General features: G+C 43.6%; 1 protein-coding gene across 1 annotated transcript in view; it reads right to left on the reverse strand.

Annotated features, from left to right (window-relative positions):
• LOC102046314 (multiple epidermal growth factor-like domains protein 6) overlaps window positions 1–20,944 on the reverse strand; it is a 200,972-nt gene that overhangs the window by 35,364 nt on the left and 144,664 nt on the right. The window contains exons 8-21 of the mRNA XM_055724090.1: window positions 20,398–20,520; window positions 17,646–17,783; window positions 15,410–15,532; window positions 14,708–14,830; window positions 13,604–13,756; window positions 10,925–11,056; window positions 8,380–8,508; window positions 7,934–8,062; window positions 6,983–7,117; window positions 5,838–5,972; window positions 5,267–5,392; window positions 4,104–4,235; window positions 3,002–3,130; window positions 1,266–1,397 (exon numbers count right to left, since the gene is read on the reverse strand). Coding sequence (XP_055580065.1) covers window positions 1,266–1,397; window positions 3,002–3,130; window positions 4,104–4,235; window positions 5,267–5,392; window positions 5,838–5,972; window positions 6,983–7,117; window positions 7,934–8,062; window positions 8,380–8,508; window positions 10,925–11,056; window positions 13,604–13,756; window positions 14,708–14,830; window positions 15,410–15,532; window positions 17,646–17,783; window positions 20,398–20,520 — 1,839 coding nt within the window. The remainder of the gene's footprint in view (window positions 1–1,265; window positions 1,398–3,001; window positions 3,131–4,103; window positions 4,236–5,266; window positions 5,393–5,837; window positions 5,973–6,982; window positions 7,118–7,933; window positions 8,063–8,379; window positions 8,509–10,924; window positions 11,057–13,603; window positions 13,757–14,707; window positions 14,831–15,409; window positions 15,533–17,645; window positions 17,784–20,397; window positions 20,521–20,944) is intronic.

Here is a 20,944-nt window from a genome sequence, read left to right on the forward strand (position 1 = left end):
ATGCACACACACACACATATTTATGTGTGGTTTTTATACATACATATATGCATTTTTTTTATACACACACAGTTGAAGTGGGGTACAAAGCAGACTCAATAAACCAGAAAACCCATAGACAGAACATTAGGGGTTGCAAGATGTTTTGTCAGCCACAGTGGCTTCACTGATTACCTTGCCAGAAAAGATTACAACCAGCTATTTGGCTACTTTCTCTCTGCAGAGATGCTGTTTTGAGAGAGGTCAAGAGCGAAAGAGAAGTGGAGTTGGCAGCTCTTTCTCTGGGAGCTGGTCTTCCCAACTAACTGTCCTTCCATTCCCTCTACGCCAACAGCAACAAGAGCTGTAAGATCAACTTTCCAGGGTTTTTGTCTTAGGTCACTGTTTCAGATTAATTGCTTTGACATTTCTGTGTGACACCAGCAGTTAATTCTGCCTACACTACTGAGACTCTGATAGCTACATCTGTGCCACTGTAAGGTTGTTAAACTAATAGATAAAATATTTATTTTATTTACCAACATCAATATAATCAATAATAATAATAGCAACTTAACTATGCAACTTACTGCCAGAAGATGAAGTGGATACCAAATGTTCGCATGGAATCAAAAAGGAAATGGGCACATTAATTGGAAAAAAAAAATCAAGTTGTATTAAATATAGAGATATTGCTTCTGTCTCAAGAAGTTCCTGAGTGACAAATTGATCAGACCTGGGGAAACACATCAGGAATTATCTATATGCCTGTTTTTATCCTCTTAAGGCATCTGCTATTGACCTCTGTTAAGAGACAGATTAGTGGAGAATATGGGCCTCTGGTAAGACCATTGCGTATTTTTGATGTTAATAGAGAACCCTAAATCTTCCTGATATTTCTTCTGTTATGTACATGCGAAGCACTTCTATATGCCTGGCCTTAAAAAAAAGATTTATGAAGAAGTAGTGCAGACATAAAACTGAATAAATAAAACCGATATGGAAACTTTTATGCCACAAGCCAAACACACATCAATCCTATCACTCACACGAAGTCTTAACATTAAAAATAGCTGCTGAGTCCAAAACAAGTCTGAAAATAACTTTTCTGGAATCCAGATTAGGGAAACCATCTAACCCCGATGAAACCCGAGAGCCCTGTGACGCGCTGGGCAGACCGGAGGCAGTACAGCCTGGAGGTCTTCCTGCAGGGAATTAGCAGGAAAATCACAATTTCCGCTGCTCGGTTTTTGCAAATTCCCTGTTTTGACAAAGTGGCAACTTACTCCGTTCACAGTGTCTCCCAGTGAATCCCGGCTCACAGAAGCAGGAGCCAGTGATTGGATCACAGCTACCGTCGCTGTTATTGCAGACACACGTGTTTTCACAGCTCTGTCCCCAATGGCCACTATTGCAGGCTGCAATGTAAAATGGTATTTACATTGAGAATCAACTTGGAGCTCACCCGAAGGATTCTTTTACATCTAAATGAGAGAGCAGAAAAGATGCAAAATGGCCCCTTAAGATACAGGAGCGCTGGACGGGACTCTCAGCTGCAGCGTGGGGCACAAACCAATGGAAAGAAATACAATTTTTGCTGATTTATTTCAGCTGAAAGTAGGCAGATATTATGTCATCCACCTAAAACTAATCATTCATAGTGAATCCATATCAATCAATCCACAGTCACAAACAAGTAATTTCATGAAAATAAAATACCAGCTATTGACTCATTAGCAAAACTCTGCATAACCAGAATAGCTAATGGGTAAAACAAGACAGGTTTGTGAGCACCCTTCACATTTTCCTCAAAATACTGGGAAATGCAACATGGACACAGACAGAGAAACCTCACTACCTTTGTTAAAGCAACTTCCTGCTTTCATTCTAAATATCACGTAACACTGACGTGATTACAACAACGTACCACAACATCTCCTTCCTTTCTTGTTAGGATAAAGATGAAAGTGCCAATTAGGGCAACAGAAACCTGGTTCTGGAGTTGGGCATCTGTTTCATGCCTGGGCTGCAACAGTTGGAAGAGCTGCCTGCCTGAGACATCTCTACAGGACAACTTTTCCCATATCTTATCCTGAAGAGAAACAAAAGCTTTTTTGGCCATGGTCTCTTAATTCTTTAGACAGCTAAGAGAGTTGTGGAAAGCTATCTAAATTGCTCTATATGTTACCAACTGATTTGATTTTTAAAATACCCATATTGGTGGAAACTTCAGATTTTCCCAGAGTTTTCTTCAGTACCAAGCCTGAGAAGCCAGGTCCAAAACTCATTGCTGCCAACACTGGCAACTAATTTATATGATTTTATGTGTTTCAGACCAAGCTTAGAAACAGGTTTGTGTTCTGTTGGCTTTTTGCAAGAAGGATCATAATGAATCAAGCAGAAAACACACAAAACAGGAAAAAGACAGAATCAAGCAGGATGGCTTAACATTTATATGGTGCTATCCAAAAAGGGCAAATCTGCACTCTTACACTGCCATCAGTATGGAGAACAATGCTCAAGTCAACAGAAGGATGCTCTGCTATTCCAGAGAACAGAATTTCTCCTAACATTTATATTCACAAGTTAAGAAGTGACCTTAAGACACACAACTGTACATGCCACTCACTTGTTGAATAAATCTCCCCTAAACAAAATGAAAAATTGAGAATTAATCTTGAAACTAATCTGCGCTGAAAATGAAAAACAAAACTGTCAGTCAAAATGCTGACAGGACAGATGGTATTGGGCAAAGGGATCCATAGTGTTGAAATAAGAGCTTATATCAATACTTTGCGCTTCATCAGCCATCTATTTCAATACTTTGAACCTAGATAATTAAGGATTATAACCACCCAGGCTGTGCAAACCCGTAAACACACAATTTCAGAAGCAATAAGATTAGCAAAAGTATATTAAAAAAACTGTAATAGACTAAGAACAAACAGAGCTGGTTCTTACATTTGCAGAAGTCCCTGGGAGATACAGTGTGCCCTGTGGAGCAAATATGCATTTGACTTACGGTGTTTGCAGTCGTGGCCGGTCCAGCCGGGGGGACACGTACACTCTCCAGTGACATGGTGACACTGAGCACTGCTGCTACAGCTGCATAACAGCAGGCAATTTTGTCCATAGTAACCATCAGGGCAGGCTGGAAACAGATGAACAGACTGCAATTTCACCTAGGTAATAACTCAGGCATAGTCTGATCTTTTCAAACAAGACAGCAACAGCTTGCCCCCTAAAACATGCATTAGCGGAATCCAGAAATCAAAATTGCAAAATGAAAGAAACATCTGTAATTTGTATATGAGGTGTCTGGCGCTGAGTCCTGGAAAGCAGGAATAGCTCGAGTGACTTTTGGGTACTTCTGCACATCAGAATCAGTCAGAGAAGGAAAATGATGGCTGAGCAAACATTTGTCAAAACAAGGAGAAAAAATGTGCCACTGCTGAGGTCTTGCAGGAAGCAGCGCTCGGAGCCTCTCTATGCCAGCACGACAGCCCTACTCAAGCAGCTTTTAGCACACAGAGGCTGGATAACAAGCCGTGCCACAGTAGCGCAGAGCAGTTGCTTGAGCATATTCCCATGGTCTCAGGGGATCTGCAGAGATAGCACCGATACTACTCCTTCGTCCTCACTGTTATTTAATCTTAAATTATATACATCAAGGAGCGTTGCTGCAACCATAACCCGAGTGATGCCATATGGGCCAACGGGTCAGCACCTCTTTGCAGACCAGGATTATATTGCAACCAGGATTATAATGCAAGTATTGTGGCTATTAAACATTTTATTTCTAAGTACATATTGCCAGGAATCAGGTCTAATGATAACATTTGGGATGCAGTGTATTTCTAAGTACATATTGCCAGGAATTGGGTCTAATGATAACATTTGGGATGCACTTTAGCTGGTCATCTGCATTTATCTGTAATCTCCCTTTAGTAAGTAATATAAAATCCAACTTGGGGAATTTCTGAAGCTGAAGAGTGCTTTATCTTGGAGCAGTTTGTCTAATGTAACAAGCATCTCATGAAACAGCAAGAAGGCAGGAAACAAGCCATAACCTAAATTTTCAAACTGACTTTCTTTTCATGGGGAAAGCCGATGTGAGGACTTACGTGCAGAGCAGGATGGCCCCGTGTAGCCAGGGGGACAGTCGCAGGCTCCCGTTTCTCTGTTGCACTGTCCCCCGTTGGCACAGGGCTCACAGGAGGACTGGCAGTCTGGTCCCCACCGGCCAGCTGGGCAATCTAGGGAAAAAAGCACGTGAGATATCCCCAGTGCCATTTTCTGTTCCAAGGCAGTTACAGATTTCTACCGTTACCTTTGAGAATTTAAAACCAATGACAAATCTAAGCTGGATAAAGGATGGTTATATTATCCCCACAGATCTACAGCACTGTCACAGTAAACCTTCTGAAAGAGTCAACGCCTCTGTACTGCAGCATGCGAGAACACATCTACAGAGAGACCCAAAGGCTCTCTCCCAGCTTCCACCAATGGTACATCTGTAATGTCAGGACTTATCTGAAAAATTAATAATTGCACTCAGCAAAGGAAATCTCCAGAGGGCAGTAACCTGCAGATAGATGCAGGAGGAGAGGGCTGCTACTGTGTTTTTGCTGGGCTGAGTGGGGGTCAGGATGGTCATACAGTCCTGAGGGACTGGGTGCGAGCCCAGGTCTCCATACACCTCCATCTCTCTCATCAGGTTCCTGCTCTGTGGCGCAGTGAGCCACAACCTGGCTCCACACAGAGCAGATGCTCCTCAGCACACAATAGCCAGAGCTCTGCAAGTGGTAGAGGGGTGTCCCACGGCCCTTTGGTAGGGCAGTGTCCCCGAGACTTTTTTCATCCCTTTACTTAGTTACTCACAATAATGCTCTCCTTTTTAATTCCTTCCTCTCTTCCAGGTCCTTTGCTTGCTGGTTCCACCCCAGCTTCTTTGGCCAAGGCCCTTCAACAGCTCCTGGGGCACACTGTGTGCATATGGCAGCACAGTCCCAAGCTCTGCCCAACTAGCATAAACGCAGCCCATCATACAAATCACCATTAATTGGACCAGAGAGACAGGTCAGGGTGACTGAACCATGCTCTGTTTTTCACAAGCAATCCCACATGTGGATGTCATATGTTCTGTAGCAAGACTTATCCTTTACCCCTTCTGCAAGTGAAGCATATTGCATTGCAGCAGTTTTTTGGTGGCAAACGGAATAATTCCACTTCTTACCACGTCTTCCAGAGTAAGACACTCACTACCCTAGTCCCATGTCTTACACACCTTGCTCACACGTAGCACCAGTCTTCCCAGTAGGGCAAATACACTGCCCTGTCTTTGGGTTGCATGGTGCTTCTCCACAGCTGCACCTCTGCCTGCAGTTTGCCCCGAAGCTCCCAGGCTGACAAGCTGGTCAAAAGAAACCCAAAGACACGGTTAGCCTGAGGCAGCATGTTGAAGACATTAGGGAGGCACCACCACTGGTGATTTTAAACTGAGCTGTGCCGGTATGATGTGATCAATCTCAGCATCAGCATCTCAGCAACCGGTGTTTGTAATTATATTTCAGCGGAGCTCTAGAAAATCTGTCCCTGAAGCTCTAAAAAGAATTATAGTTACCTGAACAAATGCTAGTTTTAGTAACTGGTCTCAGCCTTGTGCCTTGACCTTTGCAAGCAGTGTGACACAGCAGTTCCTGGGCTCCAAATATCAGTTTGGTTTCAGTGGGGATCTGCCAACTCATATCAACAACTGTACGTTTCGATTTGCAACTTCTGTATCTGAACAGAAGTTTCCTGAGTAAGTTTTCCCATCCAAAGTGTACCTCCCAGCAAAACATGCAGTGAGTACCTACATAAACGGCATTTTTCTCCATGAAACCCAGGTGGACATGGATGTTTGCAGACTCCTGTCTCATGATCACACAAAACATCACTAGGACAGCTGCACCTCAGTTTGCAACCAGCCCCATAAAAGCCAGGCGTGCACTCTGGAAAATGCAAGTAGCTACAGAATACTTAGAAGAAAAAGGAAGAGTTAAGAAAACTGAACAAAAGTCAGAAAACAATTTGGCAGAAACTTGCAGAAAATGTATTATAATGTACGTATTAGCAGTGCCGATAATGAAGTGTAAATACTTACTAAACACTTGCATGGACATTTCAAAGAGGTTACTGCTTAAATACAACCCAGAAACAGAGTGGCAGAATACTTAAGGATATATACAATTACAGCCATTACAGAATTACTCTTCTTATCTGTCTGTACCTTCTGCTGCTCTCTGCCTTGGTGCAAAGCCAGTGCCAGGCGAGGGATGCTCTCCCTCAGAACTGAGCATGTCACGAATGCTAAAAATATTAAATATCTTCACTATTATTCTCCACCAAACCCCCTAGAACTAGTGTCATAAATCTGACACGTTTCTGCCTGCCCAGAGAGGAATCTGAAGGGAGAATCTTTATTGCATTACTCTATTACTGTCTGGAGAGGGCTACTGAGACATGCAAACATGAATGTGGAATACAATTCTCTTTGAACTACCCCCCAAAAACTACAAAGACTAAGTTGAATTCAAAGACCTGCAAATCTGAAGGAAAAGTCGCATTACTGAAACCGTTTACAAATAACCCCACAGCCATGAAACGGATGTTTTGCCACTTATTTACTGTCTGTGTGGAAAAAGGGAAGAACAAAAGCGAAAACTCCCACAACCATCATTATTTAGGGTTGTATTAGAATTCAGTTTCTAGATTTCTGTCGTCATTTGATCAGGCTAAAACTCCTGCAATCATAAAATGTATTCCCCTTAATGTCCCTGTAAGCCCTGTGATAGCAGGTACTCATGGCGTTTGCCAAATGAAAAATCAGACAAAATAATTAGTAGAATAACAATATATTAGCAGCAAGCAGCCACCAAACAAAGCAGATGGGAGGAAGAACGCAAAGTAATGCTAGGACAAAGGAATAAGCAAACATAGGGAATCTGGCTTTCTAGTGTACCTTTCTGACACTTCTTGCCGTGATAACCAGGCTTGCAGGTGCAAGTCCCGTTCCTCGCGTTGCATTCCAGCGTGTGCTCTTTCACGCACTGACACTCCTCCGAGCAGCCAGCTCCAAAGGCCCACCTGGGACAGGCTGCAGCCAGATGAAAAGGAATCATTAGCTCTGTAATTATGCATGAGTTATTTGAAATTGCACACTGCTGCAGAATGCAACTGCTGCAAAAAGCAAAACATTCATTTTACTTTCAGCAAATACATCCACATTCCTATGACAGTGCCTATTAATGTGTGGGTGTGTAAAATATAGTTTACATGATTCCATTATTAAGTAATTCATTTCATTTCAAGCAATACATGGTGAATGCAAGAATGAGAAATGTTTCAAAGAAAACTTAGTTTTAATGAAAAAATATTTGGATACAATCACAGACAAAAGCTTCCATACACACGAAAAAAACCAAACCCGAAACAATCACACAACTATTTTTTAATCTTGCATAGATGTAAGCGCAAAGAAACATGACCATCTATTTTTCAACATTTTTGTTTTGATTCTTTTTATTCCCATTTAACATTCCATCCTCATCCTGCACCAGCTAGCCTTGCTCCTCAGCTCCAGCTCCAACTGCATCAGCAGCCACTAATTCCAACTAGACTTTAACCTCACCAGCAACCCTAACATTAACCTGCGCATCCCAGCCTAACCCTACTATAGCCCCCGCCTTTGTGCACCAGGAAATCTCAGTCCTTATGGCAAAGATTAGTTGCAAAGGGAAAGATTAATGAAGTTTCTGGGGCTTCCCACCACACATCAAAAGTCACACCCTCCTGCTGCCCCCAGCTCCTCGCAGAGCCCACAGCCTTGCTTGTTTTATACGCTACGTCAAGTTTTTAAGACCGTTATGTCATGCATGTGTTAAAAGAGAGCCGAAAAATTATGGGGACTTACCAAGATGGCAGAAGCGCCCGTAGAGCCCAGGGTCACACAGGCAGGCGCCGTAGAGCCTGTGGCAATAGCCGTTGTTGGCGCAGTTGCAGGGCCTGTTACAGTTTTTCCCAAAGAGGCCTTTCGGGCAACCTTTGGAGTGCACAAACACAGCAAGGCGTTAGCTGGGAAGGGTTAAAACACGAACACCAAATCGGCTGTCTTTCAGTTGCTGCTGTAGAAAGCACCACCTGCCTCATTGCTGACCTGGGCACTGCGCAGCCCATCCTCACCAGGCACTTGCTTTTTCTCACCCTCCGTCTTGCTAATTATTTAACCCAGAGCCACTGCAAGGCACGCCGCAGGGTTACAGTACCACGCACAACTACACCTAGACAGGAACGGGGTGGGGGGGGAAGCGGTGAGGTGTCAGGCACACAGGACAGCTGGCAAGACAAGGGGAGCCGTACCATCTTCGCAGAGCTTGCCATGCACGCCGGGCGGGCAGCGGCACTGCCCCGTCACTGGGTCGCAGGAGCCTCCGTTCTGGCACTTGCAAACAGCGGCGCAGCTTCTGCCATACGTCCCGGGGGAGCAAGCTGCGGAGAAAGCAGGGAAGATGGATGGGTCAAGAAATCCTTTCTTTCTGCTAGAAATGAAGCAAAATAAGACTGCAGTCATCAAAACCAAGCAGGGAGAGTGTCTCTTTAGTCAGGCAGGCTCTAAACCAAGCCATATTCTTTCTATATGAGGTAATGCAAATCCATCTGATACTTACTAGATAATTTTAAAAGGACACCTGAATTAACCAAGCTTACTTATGTGAAGTACTGTGTTACTTAGCCAAATTCTCCCCTGTATAGGCTACCCTGCACACAGTGCACAGGACTCAAAAGAAATCGCCTCAAGTACAAAGCTTAAAAATCAGAGCACAGTTTTGAATATTTGGAGATAAGTATTTTAAATATTTGTTTTTCTCCCAAATACTATTATAAAAATAACATTGTGGTTTGTTACATAGTCTTTGAAATTCCCCCAGTGCTCGTGGCAGCAATGGATCCAGACCAGCATGGGATTCCTTCCTAAAGCCCTCATTGCTCCTGCACAAAACAGATCGTGAAATGAAGCCTTGCTCCTGTGTTTGCAGCCTGAGCTAGCCGAGTAAACACAGTTCTGGAGTCATCTGACTTAACTGACATTTTATCAATGTACATTAAGAAACTTGACATTTCACATCAATTTCCATTCAGCTTCTTTGTTACATTATTAGAGAAATTTAGTTCCAGTTTTCTCAACTGTTTAGTTTACCCTTAACCCATAAACTATACTGTATATTAAGAAAGCAAGAGAAACGAGTGAAAGCAATCACATATGACTAATTCACACACATTATAACTGCATTTATCATTGCCAATGCCTACTTCATCGGATGGCAGGTTTGGCTTAATAACACAGTCCCATTAAAGTTCTTTACATTCCAGAGGCAAACTCCACCAAATTACCGGCATTTATATCTACCATAAATAAAGAGCAATAATATTATTATTTATGAAGTGAACTAAAGAATTTGGAACCTCTCTTGAAATTTTTATAATCCATCCTGAACCACTAGAGCACCATGAATAGGAGTAAGAATATCCGAACTTGGTAGCTTGACCTGTCTTAGGCAGACTAGAAATTATCGTTTTAATCCTCTTCGTTCCTACTCTGTCAGCTGCCCCCCATGTTTACAAACCAAACTCATGATCAGCCCCTACCCTGGTTTCAGCAGGGATAGTTTTTTAGGTTTTTTTTAGTAGCTGGTACAATGCTGCGTTTTGGATTTAATATGAGAATAATGTTAATAACACACTGATGTGTTTAGTTGTTGCTAAGTAGTTTTATACTAAGTCAAAGACTTTGCAGTTCTTTAGGTCCTGCCATCAAGAAGGCTGGAGGGGCACAAGAAATCAGGAGGGGACACAGCCAGGACAGCTGACCCAAACTGGCCAAAGGGATATTCCACACCGTAGAACAAAATAACTACAGATGGAGAATTAGTTTCAATAATTTGCTGGTTTTTCTACATTTCTGTCCTTGTGCTGATGCCTCGTAAATAATCCTGATGGCAATTAACTGAAGAGTGCTGTCTACTGATGCTAAGCAACAATTCCTCATCAATTGTCTCATCAGTGACAGCAGAGACTTTCCGAGGATGACGGCCCATCAGGCCATACACCGGGAAATGGAGGCACCCTCCGCAAACATGCAGGGCACCGGCTGTGTAAGTTGCAGACAAGCAACAGTCAAGTTTTGCCAAACTGCAGATGAAGGACCGTGCATGGTACATCAAGAAATCACCGCTACTGTCTTTCCAGTTGGTTTTGACACATACTTCTGAAACACAAAGATCTTCTGCCAGGAAGCAGGAGAGTAAAAAGCTGTTACAAAGGGCACTGGCTGACTTGGGAAGAGATTTCTGAAAAATACAATTTCCAATATTAAAAATTAACCATCCCAAGAAAATGATGCTAGTAATAAAAAGAATGCTAAAGAAAAAGAACCAGGCACAAGTTTACCAACACAGAAAAACAAAAGAAGTTAATGTCTTGGGATGCTATAATGGAAAAAATGACGCTTGGTATACATGTCCACCCAGATTGTCACACCACCTGCTGGGACAGACTTCTGGACATCAGCGAGGCAAGTTGTGGAACGAAGCATGGCAGGCAAACTTTGGCACTTTTTAGCAGCAGAGTGAATAGGAATGAACACCAACCAAATACTCAGGAGGGGTACTCTACCGTACTGCACTGGAGGGCAAAGACCTCGCTGTTTGAGGGTTCATATCATATCCAGTAGCATCCCTGACAATTTCTATTTAATGTGCCACATTACAATCAAATTTTGATCTACCTCTGAGACCTTAGAGAGCTTTACAGATTAAAAGTAAAACAGCTTATTTGTATTTTCTACCTACCTGCAGTGTCACAGCACTAGGACAAAGCCCCCACCTTTCAAGCACATCATACTCACTTTCATTACAGATAATGCCGGTCCACCCAGGTGAGCAAACACAGCCACTGCGTTCACTGTTACATCTGCCTCCGTTCAGACAATCCTCACACCTCAAGCTACAGTCATTGCCAAAAGTGCTATCAAGGCAAACTGAAATGAAAAAAAATAAATACAGAAGGCTTTGTGAGCATCCAGACAGAACATTTCCACAAGCTCTTGCCTATCATTCCACATGCACAAGTGCAAAAGGAACCTACACAAAATTTACAGTCTGAAAAAAAAGTATTCACTTTGCTAACATTAATATTGTGCTGCTGCAAATACCACTGATTCATTGCAAAAGACAGTCCCAAATGCAGATTCCCAAACTTTCCTCTTCAAATTCTCAGTCTAAACAAAAGGAAAGCTGTGACTTTAGCTAGAATTTTCTCCTTTAAATACTGTAATTCCCCAAAGAGCACTTAAAATTACTTTTTAAAAACAAATATTTGGCCTTCAGAAAAACTGAATTTGCACATAATGCTTAATAATATTGTATATAACCAAAAGTATTTCTTGGGAGAGAATCTCCTTGTGTCCTTGCTAGGCTATCCTTTTTGTCCTTCTATTGCAGTAGGTGGATGCGGTGCTATTTCAGTGATATTTTTAACAGCATAGTTTCAGTGTTATTCTAGGAAAACAAAGCATAATACACATTTATCAGTTCCTTTTTCTCTTCATGGATATGAAAAAAAGGGTTGGTTTATATGGGAAACCTTATACGAAATTGCATTCCTCCCTCAGCCTCCCCACCCCCCTTTTCTCCCTTGCACCCGCAGGCACATGCACCTTCATGGTCTCCCTTTGTGGAGTCCACTGAGAAAGGCATTGAAAATAAATGTTACTCCCTGCTAAAATACCTCACTGACATTAAGATCCTATCGACACGGTCAGTTTATTGCCTGTGAGGCTTTATGGCTGTGGCTGGAGGCTTCTTGGAAAGGGATTTTGAACAACACCCGAAAGCGAGCTGGCAGATTATTTCAGCTAACAGTAAGTCAGCAGGCTGGTTGCTTTTCACCAGCAATTTTCTATGTGAGGCCAGATTTCCTCTAGGTCTCAGCACCCAACTGTTCCTTTTTTCTGTAGCTGAGCAAATGCCTAAGCTTTCAGAGACATTCAGGATCCCAGTGCTCCCACTTGGAACAAGTTACAAATTCATACTTTAGGAGAAGAATACAGATTACCATTAAAAATGTCATGCTTCTACATTAAAAGTCATACAAGCTATAGAAAATATTTAATTACTTGCATCAGCTTATTGCTAAAGCATGGGCATTTTTATAATATAGATGGCAGCACAAAAATATGTTTGAAAGCATAAGAAATAAATTAATAATTGGGAGGTAAAAGAAATTACTACACCATTAAAAGTTTCATTTCTCCATCACCTTTTCCTACAAATCATCACGTGCTGAAAAGCCTCAGCTTTAGAAAAAGTGCAGATGCTCAGCTATGACTGATTACAACCAAATTTATGTGGCTAAATATAAATAAAACATGCAAAAACTGGTCAATAAATATTTGATTGTGGTTTCTAGGCCTGATAATTTTGCCTGTGGTTATCTCATTTATCAGTTTCCCAATTGGTTATCGATGTCGTTGAGTCTGGCTGGATGCTATGTGATTTGGGAGGTCTTAACAGTTTTGTTCATAAAAATAAGTTAATCTTTTATTAAAGGCAAGACCAGTTCCTGGGTTTTGCTGTAAGGCACAGTTCTCAGATGAGTAATTAGAGCTCATATAAAAATCACAGGACATACATAACAAAAATAAGAAATCCCATTCCTGCCTGGTGACCCACCAGCACATGCTGCACTCATCAGAAAGCAAGCACAGTGTTTCAACTCATAGTACTCTTCAAGTGGGGAAGTTTCCAGCTTCAAGTGGAAAGACAGAAGTCATGCGAAGTCCGGGTGGGATGCAAAGCTGCTCTGCACCCAGTCCTGTGACTTGTGTGTTTGCCCCCCGCTGTGCTGAGCCCTTGGCCAGCCTGAGCTCTATGTGGATGGGTCCTTGCTTTTCCTGGAGAACACGCCCATAGCATTAAGAGACCTGAATCTCCAAAGGGCTGTGTGTTACCCCAAGCAAGAATACAAATAATTTGAGCAAAACCCCCTCCAAGTATTATAAAAGGGCTTGTAAACAGGCACACATGCCCCCATAGGAGTGTTTCCCAAGGGCTTGCTCTCAATAGAGCAACTTAGCAACTTTGGTGGTTTTTTGATTTTGTGCGTTGCAGAAACCCACGCAATCCTCTCGTCCCTGGGAGGAAGAGCATCTCTCTTCGGTCTGTTGCCTCCAGGGCTTTGTGCAGACACCCAATTTTTCCAAGAAGCCTCTCACCCCTTGCTTCCTGTGCTGCTCGCTTTTCCCCTGCCTCCCTCCACATCCCCCCCCACCACATCCAGGCAGCAGCAGCCGTGACTGGGGAGCCTCCACGTTCCTCAAACATACCCCATTTGGGATGGCGCATGTGATGCTTCCTCCCTGCTGGCACGGAGGACAGGCAGAAAGCAGGATTAATGCTCATCCCTCCTCTGCTCCTCCTGACAGCTTAAACTCAGCGAGCCCTGCATAAACTCTTGCCCCGGATCCTCGTTCCAAGCCCATTCCCCCAGTTTGCTGTGATGGCTAGAAATGATGCTGTTCACTCACCGACCCTTTGCACCAGGGTGAGCTCTCCTCGTGGGTCTTCATCCTCATAGAGGGCACCAAGTGCATAGCGAAGGAGCTGGGGGGAACCTCTGAACTGCAGCCCCGGAGCCCCAGCAAGCCCCACCGCCTCCTCGGCATCTGCCTCATCTCCACCTAGGGCTGACACACACATGCCAACAGGATCTGGCCCTGAGTCTTCCTCCATGACACTTGCCTTTCATTTTAATTTTTTTTTTTTTTTTTTTAATGCTGGTAGGTTTCTAGCTACACCCCTGTGCAGTCTGCACAGCAGCTCCAGTCGATTCATTTTCTCATCTGTATTTATAAACAGGGTTTCTGCTATCCAAATAAGAGAAAAGGGGCAGAAAAAAAATATATTTCCCTTTCCTTTCTTCTGGAAATTAAAGTCTGGTCCTGCAGAGTCCAAGAAAAATTAAACAAGGAGTTTAATTTTCCTCACTTGAAGTTTGAGATTATTTTAGTTAATTAAGGTCATTAATTTAGCTCATTTTGGAGATGACAAATATAGAGTGAGGCTGATGTCCAATTTATTTTCAGAAAAACTAGAATTTGAGTCTCAAAATGATGGGAAATCAGTTGGCTTTCTTTTTGGTGTTGGTTAAAATATTAAACTCTGCCCAAGGTTTAGCAGGTGCTAAACTGTTATAGAAGTAAGCTGCTAGGCTAAACTCTGTGCTGGTTACACTGGCAGAAGTCCAGAATCACACCATCGCTTTAGTGGAAAACTTGCCGTGGTTCATCGAAGCAGAATCTGGCTACCTTTTTTTTCCACAGCATGTTAAACTTCATGAAATAGTGCAAGAAAACTGTCAGAGTAATATTTATTTCTAAAGCACAAGGTTTAGGTTTTCAAACATTTCCAGTGGGTTTAAGCGTTCATCTCCCATTAATCTCTGGCAAAACCCACTACTCGAGGATGAACGTGGGATCCCCTTGTCACACGTAGCCCTCCCCTGGCCCCATTCAGAGGCGGCTCAAATTTGGCTCCTAAAATCCCAGGATTTGTGAAAATCCCAGTTCCAAATTCACACTTTAAATCAGTGGGAAATACATAATGGCCTTCAAGACATAAAAACAACTTACCGATGCAGGACCACCTGTTAAGACCAAGCCTGTAACCTTCCTTACATGCACATTCGTATGACCCCAGAGAATTAACACAGAAATGGTCGCAGTTGCCATTATCTAGCTGACATTCATCCACATCTAGAAAAAACAGATGTAAATGCTGATTAGGCACAAGTACCTCTGCTTGAAGAGTGCACTCCATGCCTGGCTGCATCTGAAAAATTATTCTGCATGTAAGAAAACCCGATTTTCTTAGTACTTTGGGACTCTCAGTTTCTCACTACTATTGGAGATATTAAAACATTTCAGGGCAACATGGAACGGATTATTTCACCTATGTTTTTGTCTCAAGTGAAAACAGCTGCTTTAAGCTGTTAAGCTCAGTTGATCCTTCAGTTATTTTGAGGGCTCTCCTTTCGTAGAAGTAGTCTTTAACACACATCAATATACAGTGTCCATGGAGAGAGAAGGAGAAGTTCCTCTCTGCTGGCTTGTCTCCCACAGCCCTGCTTCTCCATGCTGGATGCTGGGTTATTACTGTATTCCAGCCTCACGAAGTGGAAATCACACGTTTGTAAAACCTTATTGGCAAAGCTGGTGTATGGTCACTGATTCTATTATTAGGGAAATGCCCACAAAGCCCTGTGACAAGCTTTATCAGCATTTCTTCTACCTGCTGTTGTGCTCAGAGCGAGCCACTGATATCAAAGGACTCACCGTCGCAGGCGCAGCCGTCGGCGTTGGGCTGGAACCCCGCTTTGCAGGCACACTCGTAGCCACCCGCGTAGTTGATGCAGAACTGGGAGCAGCAGGACTCCCCGGTCTCACACTCGTCCAGCTCTGCGAGGAAGGGGCAGCTCGTTCAGCCTCAGACACCGTCCGAGCTGCTGCCGCAGTTTTGCTCAGTAGCTACCGTGCTTTTCAGAACATGCCTTTACGTCTTCCTCTCCCTTCACCCACAGAAAACACTGTCCGAATCCTGACAGCGGCTGCCTTCTACCTTCTCTCCCAGCAGCCAGTACCCTCCATGCCCAGGGAGAGCCATCTTGGCTGCAAACCTTAGCTGCCACGAGGCAATTTACAAAACAGACAATAACTATGTCTCATCGGCCCACAAATACCATCTATTCAACAGTAATTTAGGTTTAACCATTTGGACTTTTTTACGTTCTACCTTTTTCAATGCAAACTATCAGTGAAACAGCGCTCCGATCCATCAGTGCCCTTGCTGGACATCAGCAGCCTGCTAGGTGCAACTGTAGTTTTTGATAACTAATTGCCCATTGCCTTATCCTGCCCTGTGTCCATCTGGAAATTGGTATCGTCGACGCTGCTGTTCCAGTGATTAGATAGGAGAATCGAGCTGTTATCTTTTCACTGCAGGCTCTCAGCTGGTGTCAACCCTTGCAGCCTGCTGAGCGGGTCGGCGGCCATTCAAGGACCACCTTGTCAATGCTGAGTCTGCAAAACACTTTTGAACGTTACCCACACGAGCAGCCGCAGATGGGAAAGGTCAGTGTCTCAATTAACCTTGGAAGGAGTACCAACATTATTAGAAAACACCGACAGGAGGAAAAGGAGAAAGAAAATGTAATTAATCAATTGAGGTGAGGAGGTCAGCACGAAAATGATTAATGCAGGTTAGTTGAACATGGAGTGTTTTCCAGAAATGTCACAAGCCCAGCTCCTCTGCAGTGTGTCAGTTGATGCCTTGCTCTGGGGTCTAGCAACAGCCCCTTGTCTGTGTAGGAATGCGAAACCTGCATCCAACAAAAAGATTTTTGCTGTTAAGAGCAGCTTTTCATGTCCTCAGCCTTGCCGAACCCTTCCCCTGTGCTCTCACTTCCCTCGCTGTGTCCAGAGGAACTGCTTCCCTCTGAAATCTCCATCAGCAGGTCAGTGAGCTGGGGCACGGGCAGGAGGCTGCTCTGCCTGCTCTCATCCATACACAAACAGGAGTGCGTAACCCAGCCCACCCCCGCAAGGCTCTGAGTCCAGATCTGCCTCCCTGACCTTCTTTGCTTTTGCTTTTTTAGCTCCAGCATCAACCGCCCGTGCAAACCTCCATGCTCCCCTCCTCCCCTGCTCCTTCCTCTCTCCAGCACTTGGCTTTTTTAGTTGCAAGACTCCCACGGGTAATGCTTCTCCCATTCACCAGTGCTCCTGCTCTCTGCCTCTCCTCATGTCTCACTATACTGCTCTGTGATGCCTGCTCTTCCTTTCCTTCCCCCCAACACCCTGCTTCTTCTTTGCTATTCCTTAAAATTTTAATGACATAGTGACAGCAAGCCTAAACCAGAATGAGATACAGTTTGCATAGCAAAAGCCATGAACAACAACAAAAGATAAAAGAAAAAAAATCACATAGTAAAATCATTTAAAATGTGAACGACTTTTTAAGCTCTTCTCTCAAAACAAAAACAAATCTAACTCTATTGCTTTCACTTCCTGAGTGAGACTTCTCACAGCCAGAAGTGCAATCTCATCACTGAGCAAATCTGATGGAAATACAGCAACTTCCATAACACAAAGCGGAGTTTGCGCACAAAGCACTTCAGAACCGCAGTGCCAGAGCTCCCAGCCAGAGCCGACCTTCCTCCCAGTCACTGGCTGAGGAAGGGGAGGGAAAAAAAGTCAGGCAAGCAATACTTGGGCTGGACACAATGAGATACGGCCATAACAGCTGGTGATGCACCAAAGTGTCATCTTCCATTTAGGAGGCAGAACTCCTTCCCCTTGTTAATTAATAATCCCAGCAAACATGCAGAGCAAGGCAGGCTGGAGCAGCAGTGGAGGAAGCATCAGAGGACAGTATTAATTAAAATGTAGAAGAAGGGAAGGGGATGGGAAGTTATTTCCTTGAGCGACAGCTCTCCTGCAGGGTCCCCTTGCAGAGAGACCTGCCACATCACCTCCCTACTCCCGCAGAGATGCAGCATTTGCCATGAATTACCTGCGCACGTTTTGCCATCAAACTCGAGGCGATAGCCGTCATCGCAGGAGCAGCGCGGCCCCGCAGTCGTGTGCTCGCAGCGGTGAGAGCAGCCACCGTTGTTCTCCTGGCAGCTATCGACAATTTCCATTTCGATGCCTTGCAGAGAAATAAATCAAAAGGATGTTAAAAAGCAAGCACAGGGGGAGAGTCACTGGAGAATAAGCCTTCTGTAAAAAAGCATCCATAAGCCGACCGCTGTAGCAGGAAATATAAACTCAGCTCCCACACACACCCGAGCAGAGCACATTTTGGAGTCACCGAACTCCGGTTATGTCTCCTTGTGTCATAACAGAGGATGCTCTCAACTTTGGTAACATGAAGCCGGCTCACCACTTCAGCAGCCTGCCTGCTACGGGAGCGTTCACAGGTTTCCTGAGATTTATGTTTTGTTTGAACGCAACAGCAAGTTCTGCCCTTGCCTCAAAGGAGGAAAGGAACCATCTGAGGAGCCCAGGTGGCCCATCTCAACCCAGACTGCTTATGCTTTCCAAAACGCAGCTTTTGGTTTTGTATGCGAATGGGAGAGAGTCAGATTCTGAAACGTCCACCAAACACAAACATCTTAAACTTCCACGGCAGGGTCCTGTGGGCGAGCCTGACACCGAATCGCAGAGCAAACCAATTCGCAGTGTTTGACCCTCGGATGTCCCTTCAAGGGGGCACACGGCAGCTCCTCTGCTAAGACTTTGTCCCCCCTGCAATTAAGACAGGGTGGTGGTACGATGCTGTCGCCAGTCCCCTTCGCCCTGACAGACCACCCCCCCTCCTGCGCTCGGTTGTGCTGGGCACTCCTCACAGCACCATGGCCAGGTCCAGCAGAAACCCTCCTACAGGAAAGGGAGCATCTGGCCACCTCACCCCCACCCAGGTACTTCCTTAGACGATTTCTTTGGGATGAAAAGAAACAATAAGGTCAGTTATAAAGTTTCTCTTGAAGAATTTGATGGATTATCTTGTTACAGAGCGATTTAGAGAGCAATTAATTTCCCATAATATGTAGGGGAACTGAGAAACACTCTCCCTAAATGAGCCACCGTCCTTCCAGAAACAGCCCAGCTCAGAGCAGGGGCCCTCAGACCTGGTACAGAAGGATGGCGTTGCCCCACGGCCCAGGCACACACCTGTGCCAGTGGCTCCCATCCTACCTCTTTTTGTGTCCCCAGGGAGCAACCTGCCTGCCAACAAGAAATGCAAGTCTAGCTGGGACAGGGTATGAATTAAGAGAACATATACCGAGGGATACATTTCATGCATAGTAAGATTTTTTGCACCACGGAGATGAAATCTAGTCTCCTGTCCAGTGTGTTAAGCTGGGATTTAGGAAACTTGCCAATCAAATGCAGAATCTGACTTTATACGCCATCTCCATCATTTACTTTGTCTCAGCTCTTCATCAGTAAAAATGGAATAACAGCTCTTCCCCATGCCACTGGGGAAACGAAAGAATAAACAAAGATTGTAAATTGCTCAAACACTGGGATAATCCTGATCATAAATATATGCAGAATGTTTTTATTTTTATTGTTTGCTCTGTAATATTGTACATAAGGCACAGAGAACCACCGTCCCCTGAGATTTGGTGAAAAATATTATCAGAAAATCACAATGAAATCTAAGTGGTCTAAGCCAATTTTTTATCCCTGTAAGAGATGATTTCGTATCTATATATTAATTGCATTTCCTCCACCATTGTACTACTCACAGTTCCCCATCACCTATGAAATAATTCTCCAGGATGTCTCTCGTGTAATTGGGTTTTGTTTTTAATGTATGTTAATGCTTTGAAACTGAATTTTATCCTTAAGTATTTCTTATATGCACATTCTTAAAGAAAGCAATAATTCCCTGGCATGCAGCATATTTTCCTAAGGAAACTGTGCTGAAAGTTCTTGCACAGTATTATTAAGATTGTACAATCTTTGCCCACCTCTTTGCTAAAACAGGTCATGCTTTTGTCTGCATTCCAATGAGCTTATGTTAGGTCCATAATAACACCAACTCTTCCACATCACCTCCTTTATTAATCTAAATTTGCCCTCAAGGACAGCCCAGGGATTACCTGTCAACTAACAGCGCTGGGAGTCAGTCCCCTTCTCATGAAAAGCAGTGTTGGTTAAGAAACCCCGCTGGCATGAGTTAAGTTATGGGAAGGAAGACAACAGGGCTCAGTATCACTTCAGTTTAGGACATTTTAGTTGTTCAAATATTTTTGTCATCCCCAGTCTTGCTTTTTTCCCTTTGTTTTAAAAGCATCTACTAAAAAGCCTCAATAATCTCAGGAGGAACACAAGTAAACGAGACAAATAAAGACAAGAGTGGAACATCATGATGGTTTTCTTTTGCATCAGATCCAGCATATAAGAAATATAAAAAAATATGGAAACATGAAGAATAAGAGGGCAGGAATTAATATATTTTATAGAATAGCAATATTTTAGTAGCTTTGCAGCAGAATTCACCAGACTCTGAAGATAAACCAACCGGGCTGTTTACTCTTTGAGATGCAGTAATTAAGGTCTGTGAACACTTAGGAATGTACCAACCTGCACAACCAGCAGTAGCAGAAGGTGAAGAACACCGTATTAAGCTTGAGCTTTTGCATACTTTTTAGCATTTTGCTGGGAGTGCTAATCTGACTGAATTAAAACTGAAGCCTAGCAGTTTGCAGGTAAGATAACCTGAAATGCATAGCTGTAAAAGTGTCACTTACGGTAGCACTGCTTTCCATCAGCCCCCAGCTCAAAGCCGGGATTACAGACACAGGTGAAGGATCCCAGAGTGTTCACACAACGATGAGCACACCTGGCTCTCCCTTCTGCACACTCGTCAACATCTACGAAACAGAGAGAAAGGCAAAAATATTCATTTGCATATTAAAATAAAAAATAATACTGCTCTACACATACACAGCTGTATTTCCAAACATCCACTGAAAAGAGCATCCTGATTTTAGCCTACAGCTGACACCACCTGATGAATCCAGGAACAGTGAACTCACAGCAACATTCTCCAAAATAATCTTCTTTTCTAAACACTGTTGACTTTGAACCTCTCCATGTGAACGTTTACAATACCAAATGTTATGTTTACAGTATCAGCCAAAGCAACTTTATTAGTCTTGTAAAAAAAGCAATGACAAAAGAAGTCACATGAAGAACTCAGAAGGAAGTCCTATCTCCCAGTACCCTAAAATCATCACTAGGTCCTCAATGCCATTATAGTTAAATGAATGAGCAGGAAAAAGCTGACTATTTTCT

The sequence above is a fragment of the Falco cherrug genome, chromosome 11, assembly GCF_023634085.1.
Source record: "Falco cherrug isolate bFalChe1 chromosome 11, bFalChe1.pri, whole genome shotgun sequence".
In the NCBI taxonomy this organism is placed as follows: Eukaryota; Metazoa; Chordata; class Aves; order Falconiformes; family Falconidae; genus Falco; species Falco cherrug.